Here is a 14481-nt window from a genome sequence, read left to right on the forward strand (position 1 = left end):
CCTCCGATCTCGATCCCGCCGGCAAAGATCAGGATCAGAATTCTGATCGCGATCGTGAAATTTACTCGATCGCCGAACGGAATCTGAGCATTTCCGATCCCAATCGCTCAACCCTACTTGTCACTGGATGTCAGAAACATTGGTGCCAGTACTGTCTATGCGGATGAACAAATGGATTTCTTCTAGACTAACTGAGTTACGCCTAACAAGAAACCTTAGAAGTGATCTTATAATTGTACAAGGAAATAGATGCATTCACTAGGTGTAGACACCTTTGGACACTTCTTACACTATCTTTTTTTTTTTTTTTTTTTTTTTTACAATTATTAGTGGTTACTTTATGTTAAGACATTTCAGACTACAATATTCACACCTTATTTTATTTCCCAGACTCCATGATGTGCAGTTTGCAGCATGCTCCTAATTTCAGACTTTTTTCATGTGGGCGTTCTGATCCGAGTAATACATATGGGATGTAAAGTCAGTGCATTGGGGATGCTGCTTCTTCACTAGCTGGCATATACTATTATAGGATACTTGATGTACAGCTTTCCTTTTATAGTTCATATTAATAGCTTTCTCCTTTTATAGTTCACGCTGCACTTTGGTCAGGAAAAGAGGCCAAATGCTAGGCACTTGTCTGTATACTCTCCTGATGAATTCTTTTGGGAGAAATGAGTCAGAATTAAGGAGTATCTGGCTGCAGTGACTCTATGATTATGTTTTCCCCCATTTAACAACGAACCCTGCTCCCCTTTATGCCATACCAAATTATTAACCCTTTGGTATAAGGACTATGGTGTGAGATAAGGTTGTTCCTATCTATCCCTTTACAAGAACCTGTGTTTCTATCTATTTGTGAATGCTTAGAGCACTGTTCACATCATGTTACTTGTGTGGGAATTTCTTTTGAACTCTGAATAATTGCATTGACACGTTTGCTAGAACAAACAGCTTTGCTTTACTAGGTATGCTTAGCCATTGTGGTAGTAGATGACCATCTACCAACATGGGAAGTGTCTGATCCCATGTGTAGTGACAACTGGTTCATCATACTGTTCGAGCTTCGTAATATAAGGACTTCTAGTTTGCCATTTCTTGAATGTCCAAAGAATCTTGAACTAAAGGGGTCTTTCATTGGTCCATCTACTTTATGACAGACTGAATACACTGCTAATGGTGTATAGATCCCTTCCTTTTCTGGGCCAGAGCACCTAATTATTATATTCTATTTGCTCAGATTTACCTATTTACATTTATGACAAATAAAGGTTAAATTGTAGATACCAAATTGTAAATTCTGTTTAAGTGTTAGAGGTTAGATCTATGAGGAAGGTCCATTTATCAATTATTGATTACACGTCAGATCAGTGAGATATTTACAGTCCATGATAAATATAATTTCCCTTGTACAGAGAAACACCGATGCTGATAAAGATGTGATATTCCCCTCTCTCACCCTGCAGAGTCACCATGCGCAGATACTTACCTCACTTTCCACTCCCTGACCCGAGTGCCCTCTCTGTCCCCGAATTATGGTATTTCTAACACTGGCCTACTACTGTATTAAACTATCCATAAGTAATGCAGAGAAAGCTGGCACAGACATGGACTGTGTGATCTATGTTAGAAGTAGCATTACAGCCAGCTATGTAAAGGAGTTATACAAACTCTACAGCAACTACAGTAAATCGTAGGAAATTTCTAATGGAGACTAAATTTGCATTAAGTAAAAAAAAATAATTTTTTTCTTAGTACAATTGGGTCTATAACTTTTAGTATAATAATCATAAAATATAAAACATAATGGCAGAATTCTCATACAGACATGTACTGTAAAACAAACCTTGTTCAAAGCATTCAATCTTTTTTAAGGCTTCTTGATCTTCAAGAAAGAAGAAACATATGAAAGGGAATAGGCAATGATTTCTTTTTGATGGCAGAAAAGATAAACTTTTAAGGATGTTTGTACGTTAATTAGTAAATCAAGTGTGAATGTGTCAAAGTCAACTCAATTGTAATATAAGGCTGTTAGAACAGATAGTGCCAGCACACTCATTTACACATGCCACATAAAAGACAGTGATAGTTGCTCTTCAAACAAAACTCACACCTAATATCTATATAAAAAAGAGTCATTTTTAAATATTCTAAACTTATTTTGTGCTGATTTTTTCTTGTAATTTTTACCATGACAGTAAAAGTTATCTATAGAAACTATATATGGTTTATCTGCACCCTATAATAACATGGCCACAACTCAATGATTCAAATAACGGAGGCCCCAGGTATTATTTATAGGATTGGTATCTTGTTATGTGATACAGAGGCCTTTTGATTCCACCAATAATAGGATATTGGTTACTAACTAAGATGATGCCTGCACTACAACGTTATGAGCACATTCATAGATGTTGGAGAAGGAGCTTCATAAATATCTTCCACTTAAACCTTCAATGTATTTGCTATTTCCATTTAGAATTGTGTCTTATTTCTCCGATATGATACTTTCCAGTATGAGCTGTTTACCTGATCCACTTGTCTTATGTCTGGTTCACATCTGCGTTTGATAATCTATTTGGGGAGTCCGCATGGGGATTACCGAACGCACTGGCAAGCATTGTGAAGTGAAAGCACAAGGACCCCATAGACTATAATGGGGTCCATGTGCTTTCTGTGTGCTATCCGCACAAATCATGTGGACATGAAAGTAGATCACAAAGTGCTTTTCTGTCCGCATGTGTGGAGACTGCGAGGAGAGCACATGGACCCCATTATAGTCTATGGGGTTGGTCTGCTTTCCCTGCACACCACTTGCCAATGCATTTAGTATTCCGTTCGGAGGTTCACCATGCAGAATCCCTGAATGGATTACCAAATGCAGATGTTTACTAAGGCTTTTAAACTTTGATTAATGCATGTTAATGCAGACCGAAGGACACTGAAACAAACGCTTCACTTATGAAATGTCTCATACTACAAAAGGTCAGCTCACCATTCATCAAAACTCAGTTCATTCTGGCACAAAGACAGATCTGAAAACTTGGTTATCAGATACACATAAAGGCAAACTTCATGACATGAACTTTCAACCATGAAAAGAAAGTACACCCTCTTTGAGTTCTATAGCTCTATGTACCAGTACATAAAAAAAAAAAATGTGGTCCATAGAAAATTTTAAAATGAGGTAAGTATTAGAGATGAGCGAACACTAAAATGTTCGAGGTTCGAAATTTGATTCGAACAGCCGCTCACTGTTCGAGTGTTCGAATGGGTTTCGAACCCCATGATAGTCTATGGGGAACATATACTCATTAAGGGGGAAACCCAAATTCGTGTCTGGAGGGTCACCAAGTCCACTATGACACCCCAGGAAATGATACCAACACCGTGGAATGACACTGGGACAGCAGGGGAAGCATGTCTGGGGGCATAAAAGTCACTTTATTTCATGGAAATCCCTGTCAGTTTGCGATTTTCGCAAGCTAACTTTTCCCCATAGAAATGCATTGGCCAGTGCTGATTGGCCAGAGTACGGAACTCGACCAATCAGCGCTGGCTCTGCTGGAGGAGGCGGAGTCTAAGATCGCTCCACACCAGTCTCCATTCAGGTCCGACCTTAGACTCCGCCTCCTCCAGCAGAGCCAGCGCTGATTGGCCGAATTCCGTACTCTGGCCAATCAGTGCTGGCCAATGCATTCTATTGGCGTGATGAAGCAGTGCTGAATGTGTTTGTTTAGCTCAACTACACCGGTGGAGTAGTTGAGCTAAGCACACAGATTCAGCTCTGCTTCAATCAGCGCTGGCCAATGCATTCTATTAGCTTGATGAAGCAGAGTGTGCACAAGGGTTCAAGCGCACCCTCGGCTCTGATGTAGCAGAGCCGAGGCTGCACAAGGGTTCAAGCGCACCCTCGGCTCTGATGTAGCAGAGCCGAGGCTGCACAAGGGTTCAAGCGCACCCTCGGCTCTGATGTAGCAGAGCCGAGGGTGCACAAGGGTTCAAGCGCACCCTCGGCTCTGATGTAGCAGAGCCGAGGCTGCACAAGGGTTAAAGCGCACCCTCGGCTCTGATGTAGAAGAGCCGAAGGCTGCACAAGGGTTCAAGCGCACCCTTGGCTCTGATGTAGCAGAGCCGAGGCTGCACAAAGGTTCAAGCGCACCCTCGGCTCTGATGTAGCAGAGCCGAGGGTGCACAAGGGTTCAAGCGCACCCTCGGCTCTGATGTAGAAGAGCCGAGGGTGCACAAGGGTTCAAGCGCACCCTCGGCTCTGATGTAGCAGAGCCGAGGCTGCACAAGGGTTCAAGCGCACCCTCGGCTCTGATGTAGCAGAGCCGAGGGTGCACTTGAACCCTTGTGCACCCTCGGCTCTGCTACATCAGAGCCGAGGGTGCGCTTGAACCCTTGTGCACACTCTGCTTCATCAAGCTAATAGAATGCATTGGCCAGCGCTGATTGAAGCAGAGCTGAATCTGTGTGCTTAGCTCAACTACTCCAGTTACTTTAGTTGAGCTAAACACACACATTCAGCACTGCTTCATCACGCCAATAGAATGCATTGGCCAGCACTGATTGGCCAGAGTACGGAATTCAGCCAATCAGCGCTGGCTCTGCTGGAGGAGGCGGAGTCTAAGGTCGGACCTGAATGGAGACTGGTGTGGAGCGATCTTAGACTCCGCCTCCTTCAGCAGAGCCAGCGCTGATTGGCCGAATTCCGTACTCTGGCCAATAAGCACTGGCTAATGCATTGTATTGGCGTGATGAAGCAGTGCTGAATGTGTGTGTTTAGCTCAACTACACCGGTGGAGTAGTTGAGCTAAGCACACAGATTCAGCTCTGCTTCAATCAGCGCTGGCCAATGCATTCTATTAGCTTGATGAAGCAGAGTGTGCACAAGGGTTCAAGCGCACCCTCGGCTCTGATGTAGCCAGCACTGATTGGCCAGAGTACGGAATTCGGCCAATCAGCGCTGGCTAATGCATCCCTATGGGAAAAAGTTTATCTCACAAAAATCACAATTACACACCCGATAGAGCCCCAAAAAGTTATTTTTAATAACATTCCCCCCTAAATAAAGGTTATCCCTAGCTATCCCTGCCTGTACAGCTATCCCTGTCTCATAGTCACAAAGTTCACATTCTCATATGACCCGGATTTGAAATCCACTATTCGTCTAAAATGGAGGTCACCTGATTTCGGCAGCCAATGACTTTTTCCAATTTTTTTCAATGCCCCCGGTGTCGTAGTTCCTGTCCCACCTCCCCTGCGCTGTTATTGGTGCAAAAAAGGCGCCAGGGAAGGTGGGAGGGGAATCGAATTTTGGCGCACTTTACCATGCGGTGTTCGATTCGATTCGAACATGGCGAACACCCTGATATCCGATTGAACATGTGTTCAATAGAACACTGTTCGCTCATCTCTAGTAAGTATAAGGTCAGAATAACAACAACAACACAACAGATTCTACTGTTTCATTATTTATTCAACAAAAATGAAGCTAAAATGTGTGGAAAACTAAGTACACCACATGAATTAGTAACTTGTGCAACCACCTTTAGTAGCAATAACTTGAAGTCGTGGTTTTGTGTATTACTTTATCTGTTTCTCATATCATTCTGGAGGAACTGTGACCCTCTCTTTTTTAGAATGTTGTTTCAGTTCATTGAGGTTTGTGTGGATTTGTTTATGCCCATCTATCTTACTCCAGGTTCACACCTGCACCTGGTATCCGTTCTTTGGGTCCTGAAAAATGGAAATCCAATCCACTTTAAAAGCGGCTACCTGTGATAGACTTTAAAGGGGTCTGCCGGGATTTGGGGACAGAATCCCTTAACATGGTGCGAGTGCTGGCATGAATCAATCCTTAAAGGGGTCGGCCACTTTCAGACAAATATTGAGAGACAAATGTTATGGTTTGTATAATAAAAAGATATACAATTTCCCAATATACTTTCTGTATCAATTCCTCACGGCTCTCTAGATCTCTGCTTGCTGTCATTCATTCTGTTACTTCTAGTGGATAAAAGTCTGACCATGGTCATGTGATTTGCGGTCCATGGTCATGTGATTTACGGTCCATGGTCATGTGATTATACACAGGTGCTGCTCATTATAGTCACAGCACAGTAATCAGACATCTGCCTGGTAATCAGCTGTGCACCTGTGTACATCACATGACCATGGACCATAAATCACATGACCATGGTCAGAGTTTTATCCACTAGAAGTAACAGAATGAATGACAGCAAGCCGAAATCTAGAAAACCGTGAGGAATTGATACAGAAAGTATATTGAAAAATTGTATATCTTTTTATTATACAAACCATAACATGTATCTCTCAATATTGGTCTGAAAGTGGCCAACCCCTTTAAAGTTCCACCATAGTATTTCAATTAGGATGAGGTCTTGACTATGGATCTTTGCGATACTTTGATTCTTTTCTGTCTTAGCCATTCTGTTGTAGAGTTGCTGGTGTGCCTGGCATCATTGTCCTATTGCATGACCAAGTTTCAGCCAAGCTTTAACTGTTGAATAGAAGGCTTCCCCCTTCCACTACTGTGCTTGACAGTTGCTATAAGGTGTTTGTGCTGATATGCTTTATTTGTTTTTCATTAAACGTGCTTCTGTGCATTATGGCCAAGCAACTCCACTTTGGTCTTGTCTGTCAAAAGTACATTGTTCCGGAAGTCTTGTGGGTCATTCATGCACAACTTTGTAAACATAGTGTGCTGCCATGTTCTTTTTTTTTTTTTTTTCAATGAAGAAAAGGCTTTCTCCTGGCAACTTTGCCAAAAAAAGCCATACCTGTTCAGTAATTTTCTAGTTATAATGTCATGAACTTAAACATTTAACATTCTCTGCAATTCCTCTAAGCATTATATGGCTAGATCTTGCAGTAAATTTGCTTGGACATCCAGTCCTGGAAAGATTTTCAGTTGTTTTGAATGTCCACTTGTGAATAATCCTTCTCACTGCAGAATGATGGACTTCAAATTGTTTGGAAAGAAGCTTATAATTCTTTCCAAATTGATGAACAGTAAGAATTGCTTCTCTAAGATCATTGCTCATGTCTTTTTATCTTTGGCATTGTCTTAGCACATCCCCGAATGCTCCAGACTAGCAGAGGGGTCACGCTTGTTCATGATCAATTAACCAGGGGTATTTGAGTAGCAGCACCGGGCAGCTACTTACCCTCCTTCCTATGGAAGCAATATGGGTGTTCTTAATTTTTCAAATGCTGAGTCTGGATTTTGGCATACCTTTTGTTACATTAATAATGGCACAATGTAATTTGTCATGTGTTGTTGTGTAGTACTATTTACTTAATTTTCAGATCTCCAAGGGACCAGATGTCTTTTCATTATGTATTGATTTGTAAAACCATATAATGGAAAAAGTGTGTTTCACTTATCACTGTATGTTAGGTGGAGATTTTACCGGAAATTCTGAGATTCTGGAGTTTTGCTTTGTGTATGGAAAAGTGTCTACACAGCAATGTACTAATCTGGAAACTTACGCACAGTTTTCATTGCAGTTTTGTGAAGAATAAGTGTTGCATAATCATGTTTCCTTCCTTTTGGATATATTCTGACTATGGCTTAAAAAACTTTAGCAAAAACCGCATCCATGAATCCAGCCTTATGGAAATATTCTCCTCTCGAAGTGATGAATATTAGCAATTTATGAAAAATTGGCACTTGAATATTCTGATGAAATGACAACTTGTTATCAGTTTCTGAAAAGATAATAAGCATATAAGCAACTTTTAGTATCCTGATAATATTGTGAGAACTTTAGAAAGGTAGTGTCAGCAGGAGGGCATGATTCAGAGCTCCAATCAGAGGTAGATAGTGGAACTGCCCTCTTGACAGTACAGAGCTTACGCCTGGTTCACATCTGTGTTTAGTAATCCATTCAGGGAGTCTGCATGGGGACGGACTACTGAACGCACTGGCAAGAGGTGTGCAGTGAAAGCACAAGGACCCCATAGACTATAATGGAGTCCGTGTGCTTTCCACGTGCTGCCCGCATGAATCATGCGGACATGAAGGTAGATCATGAAGTACTTTTCTGTGCGCATGTTCTGTGCACATGTTCTGGAGAACACACGGACCCTATTATAGTCTATGGGGTCCATGTGCTTTCACTGCATACCTCTTGCTAATGTGTTCAGTAGTCCTTTTGGGGGGTCCCCATGCGGACTCCTCCGAATGGATTACCGATGCAGGTGTGAACGAGGCCTTAGTCAGGCCCCAAAACTAACAGCATTGAGTGCTCTGGAACCAACTGCAGCTGTTGTCCATATCATTGCATATTTTTTTTTTGTCTAAAACTATTTTTTTTATAAAAAAAACCTCTCTAGCTCTATGTTATCCTGACATCTTGTTTCCTTTTTTTCTTACAGTTCATCGCCTTTGCTTCCTTGTTCTTCATCTTGGTATCTATAACAACATTTTGTCTGGAGACTCATGAGGCATTTAATTCCATCATCAATAGAACTGAGCTTTCGAATAATGGCACAGAAATTGTGTCATTAATAGAGATTGAGACTGACCCTGCTTTGACATACGTTGAAGGAGTTTGTGTGGTATGGTTTACATTTGAGTTTTTAGTACGTGTCACTTTCTGCCCTGACAAACTTGAATTCATCAGAAATTTACTAAACATTATAGATTTTGTGGCTATATTGCCATTTTATCTTGAGGTTGGCCTAAGTGGGCTTTCCTCCAAAGCTGCTAAGGATGTATTAGGATTCCTCAGGGTTGTGAGATTTGTCCGCATCCTCCGAATTTTTAAACTAACCCGCCATTTTGTAGGACTAAGAGTGCTTGGACACACTCTTCGAGCTAGCACTAATGAATTTTTGCTTCTCATAATATTTTTGGCTCTAGGAGTCTTAATATTTGCCACAATGATCTACTATGCCGAGAGAATAGGTGCCAGTCCAAATGATCCATCTGCAAGCAAGCACACACAGTTTAAAAATATTCCAATTGGTTTCTGGTGGGCTGTGGTCACTATGACTACGCTGGGGTATGGTGACATGTATCCACAGACCTGGTCAGGGATGTTGGTAGGGGCACTATGTGCATTGGCCGGTGTACTTACAATTGCAATGCCTGTTCCAGTCATTGTTAACAATTTTGGAATGTACTACTCCCTTGCTATGGCAAAGCAGAAACTTCCAAGAAAAAGAAAGAAATACATTCCTCATGGACCTCAGGCTGGCTCTCCTACCTTCTGCAAGATGGATCTTAACATGGGATGCAACAGCACACAGGTGGATGCCTGCCTTGGTAAAGACAACCGATTAATGGAGCACAACATGTCAGGTACAGTAGAAGAGTAGTAATACAGACTTGTCATGTGCAACATTTAATTTTCTTAAAGACGTTGTGCAGAATTAGAAAATGTGATTCATTTCTTATTTTCAGGAAGTGACCTCACATCTTTTGGTCATATGGCAATGAATGAAACTGAACTGCAGCAAGGCCATGTGACCAATGGATATGATGTCACTTCCTAAGAAGAAGAAATCAACCATGTTTTGTAATCCTGCACAATCCCTTTAACATTAATCCGAATATTAAGAAATTAATGCATTTTCCAAAAAGTTGTAAGTTGGTATAGTTATATAAATGCGAGGTATAGAATTATAGAATGGAGCTGCATATGTCTGCTCACTAGGTTTTGGATCAAATTGCACTTGCAACAAGAAATAATAATAGAAATATGTACTTAAATGAGAATCTAAATTTAAACTTTCATACTGTACAATGAAATAACAATTGACAAATGTGGAATCACATATATATGGATATACAGAGTCTACTACTACATGTTTCTATGACTTGAATTTTCCAAAAGTTTCAGTTTTGACCCAAACCTGAAACTTTTGAGGTTTGATACCAGCAAATCACTATTAAACTCTGGGGTCAGATTCCAGGGTATAAATGGAGGTTCAGGGAAAATACGGTAACCTAATAAAGCATTATTCCCACCTTGCTTCATCTCTCCTGGGCATTCTTCTTGAGGTCCCTCAGCATCCTCATCAGATGTTATGCACCCTGGGGTCACTGCAGTGGCCTGTGATTGGGCCTTACCAGTCATGTCGGGCACGCCAGTGTCCTCACATTTACAAATAACAATGTGATTGTAGGATCATGGTCACCCAGTGGTTAACACTGTTGCCATGCAATTCTAGAATCCTGAATTAGGATACGACAAAGCGTCAACATCACTATGGCATTTGTGTGCTCCCCCTAGGTTTTCAGGTTTTATCTCCAGGTACTACAATTTACTCTCACACTCAACAGATATACCAAGAACAGTTTTGCTATGAAAATGACCCAAGTGGGTATTGAGATAAGAGTGCCTAGATGGCTCCTACTGACTTTCCTGTTCCACAACTAACAATAATTTCTTTGTTGTTCTTTGAGTTCCTTATGTACAAAATGCTCATTAAAATTTTGGCTGCCGCGTTGTTGTAGACGTTAGATATTGTCTACATAGTTTTGGAAGAAATAAAAGCAATCCCTGAGAAATTAATTCTTATCAAGAAAAAAAATCTCAGAATCCAGGAGCATTTATATATTTTCAGTAATAGTGTTCAGAAAAAGAAATATATTGCAATATTTGTCTTATATATTGGTTAACACCAGATAACACCTATTACTATCTTGCAGCTTTCTTTTGAAAAGGAGAAAATAACTTTCTGGAACTCTGTAAGAAGAATTGTTACTTTTTGAGAGACTACCCAAAATATGAATAGGTCTATGATATATATGGGGGACATAGGAAGATTAGATTGAAAACTATGATATGACATATGGTTGGTTGAGAAGATCTTATTGTCTTCAGTACATTTCTATTGCCTGTCTCTTTTTTATGGTTATAGGTCAAGTTAAACTTTTTACCTGTTATAACTATTATTAACTCAGAGAAGCCAGAGAAAATGGGAAAATGTCTCAAGAGTCTTAGATACTTTTACCTGTTACTGTTTTATGTTCGATATTCATATAAAATAAATTTATGGTTTTCAGTTATTAACATTTTAATAATACTCTTTATTAGTACATTTAGTTATTTGTAATTCCTTTTTAGTACAAATCCTTCCTATATATTACCAGGTGAGGATAGTTCTGGAAGTGACCAGCCACTATCACCCGGAGAACGGCACCCAATGAGACGCTCTAGCACCAGGGACAAAAACAGAAGAGCAGGAACATGCTTTCTCCTGACAGCAGGTGATTACTCGTGCAATACTGATGGAGGGATACGGAAAGGTATGGGTTTTTTACATTTTATAAAAATATATATATATATATATAAAAATATTACTATATAAAGGAGAGGTGGACAACAGTTGGTACTCCAGCTATAGCAGACCTCAACTCTCTTCTTGAATATATTCATAGAAACTGAGGTTATTCCATTAAGATGCAAAATTCTAATTCTAGAAATGCAACATTAGATTTCAGCTGGTGTTCCAAGGGTTTCTGTCCTTAATATAGTGTGCTATTTATCAAGCTGTTGGCGATTTGTGGCTAAGCATTGCTTATTGTAGACAGCTAATCTGATGAATTTATGAGTTGTGTAGCTAACTATATACTAACATTGAAAGAAAAAAGAATCCATATGCTACATAAACAAACCTAAATTTATACTAAATAATATTTATAGAAAACAGAATGAACAGAATGTGAATAAATCTAGCAGAAATGTGAGTACATATTGCTATAAAGCGGTACATGCTTATAGATTTACTTTTGGGTACTGAAGCATTAACATCTATGAGTCTCCCTTTCTTTTTTGGCAGTTTTCTCATCCAAATGTACATTCTAGAGATTTTCTCTTAAAGCAAATACTGTACTTGTCATGGTAACACTTTCCCTCTGAGCCTTTTTAAGATACCGACACAATTACACCAAGACCCAAGTCATATTTACACTCAACAACCTTCTTCTATATAGGCCAGTGATGCTCAACCGGCAGACCACAATCCAAACCAGACTGTATTTGACAGCTTCCAAGACCCCATCTTTTGGCCTTCATTATGACAGCGGTTGGGGGAAACATTTATCTTTCACCCTCTGTCCGTAGCCTTCCAACAGCTGTGTAAGCCGCAGAGATGATAGCTAATCTCTGCTAATCTGTGCTGTCACTGTCGTAACATATCAGGGGATACTGGTTGGAAGTTGTATTTTTCTCCTGATCACTGTTAGTGTCAATTGTGTGCCACTTAAAAGCATTATTCTATGTAATGGTCCTTAGTCAGTCCCCTCACACAGCATAATGCTCCTTAGTCTCCCACACAGTATAATGCCATGTTATTGGCTCTCCCACAGTACTATGTCTTGTTAGTGCCCCTCCTACAATATTATGCCATATTAGTCCCCCAAAACAGTATAATGTGCCTTAGTGTCTCTAACATAATATAATGTCATGTTTGTGCTCTGACATAGTGTAATGCCACATTAGTGCCCCCATAAAGTATAATGCACCATAGTGTTCCCAAACCAGTAGAATGCCATGTTACTGGTCCTTCCACAGGGTCACAGTATAATGACACAGTAGTGACCCACAAAGTATAATGTTCCGTAATGCCCCCCCATAGAGTATTAGCCTTTTTAGTGTCCTAACACACAGTATAAATCTCCTTAGTGCCCCCTCACTAGTTAGTGTCACCCTCACTAGTTAGTGACATTGACCCCTCTTCTCCATTTGTCCTCCAGGATACGTCTTATCATCCAAAAATATGGTAAATACTTGACATGTTTAGCTACTGTTCATCTCAGACCTTTATCTGATGGCGGACTACAGTCAGCCGGTCAGTGGATCTGTATTAAAAGTAGTGTGGAGTGGAGTGTTGTTCTCTTCAGGGACTCAACTCTTCATGGATTATACAATCACACATTGAACCAACATTCAATAACATTTATTTATCAGGTAATAAAAAGGCAACCAATCTCCGTTATACTCATAACAATAGTCACCCAGGGAGCTCTGCAAGCAATTACAATCTCTGTCATATTGGACAGCATTGAGATTCACTCCAAGTAGAACATCATTATGTCGCACGTTATGTTTTGGAGGTTGTAACCACTTTCTCCGGCATGCTCAGTGAACCCATCATTTGCAATCTTCAAAATGTTACAATATCACATCTAAAATCAAGAAAACAAAATATTAAAAATAGTATTACTGGAATCAAAGTAACAAAAAAAAAATAAATATATAAATAGTTCTTTCGTACAGAGATAATAATTTTAGGTTCTGTAGGCTAACATTATCTCACAGAAACTATTTATCGCTAAGTCAATCTGAATATAATAAATAACCTTCTATTTGTATAACAAACTAGGCACTGCAGAAAAATATTAAAATTGGGAGACTCCTTTTAAGGGTTGTACAGGAAGTGGAGAAATCTGTCAACTCCCCTGGCCTCCTGACAGATTGCACCGATTCATGGACAAACTCTTTAAATCTGATAAGCTTCTCTCTAAAATAACTTCTTATTTGTTCAGCATTATTACTCTCCACTTCTTATAAAATTAACCATTTCAACTCTGAGATTTGGTATCAGCGCTCATAGAAGTACCGAGCTACGGTTGGTTCACCACTTTGACATAAGTGTTACAGTAGACTATCAGTTACTATGAGATCTTCCATTTTTTACATCTAAATAATGCATTACTTCAGTATCGGTTACAAAAAATTCTAAGTTAGTTAAATGGTGGCCCAGTTTTAGACCAATATTAAGAAACAAATGTTATTGTTTGTATACTGAAAATTTATGCAATTTTCCAATATTTTTTCTGTATCAATTTCTCATGGTTTTCTAGATCGGTCCTTGCTGGCATTCATTATGCTTACTTTCAGTTGATAAAAATTAGTCCATGGTCATGTGATAAACATACATAAACACAGCCTCCGTGCACCAAGGAATCAAAGACAGGTGAGTATAACTTTTTCTTTCTTTTTTCTTTTTTTTCTTTTTTTAGGGCAGTTTCTATTATATGTGGCCTAAAGGGTATGTTACATTTATATGAGGAGGCATAGAGAATATAAGGGTCATCAGGAGCATTATGTCTATAAGAGGAGGTTATTTATGGTAGGGGACTTAAGAAATACAAGGAGTCATTATTTATATAAGGAGTCATTAGGATGCATTATGAGTGACTAGAGATGAGTGAGTACTAAAATATTCGAGATTCGATATTCGTTTCGAGTAGAGCCTCAATATTCTACTACTTGATCAAATTTCAAATCCCATTACAGTCTATGGGAAAAAATGCCCATTTCAGGGGAAACCACTATTCGACTAAAGGAGAGTCACCAAGTCCACGAGTAGCAGGAGGAGAGTGTTTAGGAGGAGCGAAGTGCAGTTAAAGTGCACGGACCTCATAGACTATAACAGGTCCATGCGCTTTAACTGCACAGCGCTTGCAGTTGTGCTGATATTCCGTTCGGGGGGTCC

At 39.8% G+C, this 14481-nt stretch overlaps 1 protein-coding gene across 9 annotated transcripts in view; it reads left to right on the forward strand.

The window, feature by feature from the left end:
- KCNC2 (potassium voltage-gated channel subfamily C member 2) overlaps positions 1-14481 on the forward strand; it is a 206675-nt gene that overhangs the window by 172692 nt on the left and 19502 nt on the right. For 8 of the 9 annotated variants that reach the window (XR_012716113.1, XM_075274350.1, XM_075274352.1 and 5 more), the window contains exons 3-4: positions 8407-9334; positions 11132-11287. Coding sequence is in view for 8 of the 9 variants with exons in the window: in XM_075274350.1 (XP_075130451.1) it covers positions 8407-9334; positions 11132-11287 (1084 nt within the window). In the remaining variant the exon portion in view is untranslated. The remainder of the gene's footprint in view (positions 1-8406; positions 9335-11131; positions 11288-14481) is intronic. The other variant, XM_075274353.1, reaches the window with a different exon arrangement.

Source organism: Leptodactylus fuscus, chromosome 5 (assembly GCF_031893055.1).
Source record: "Leptodactylus fuscus isolate aLepFus1 chromosome 5, aLepFus1.hap2, whole genome shotgun sequence".
NCBI classification, from domain to species: Eukaryota; Metazoa; Chordata; class Amphibia; order Anura; family Leptodactylidae; genus Leptodactylus; species Leptodactylus fuscus.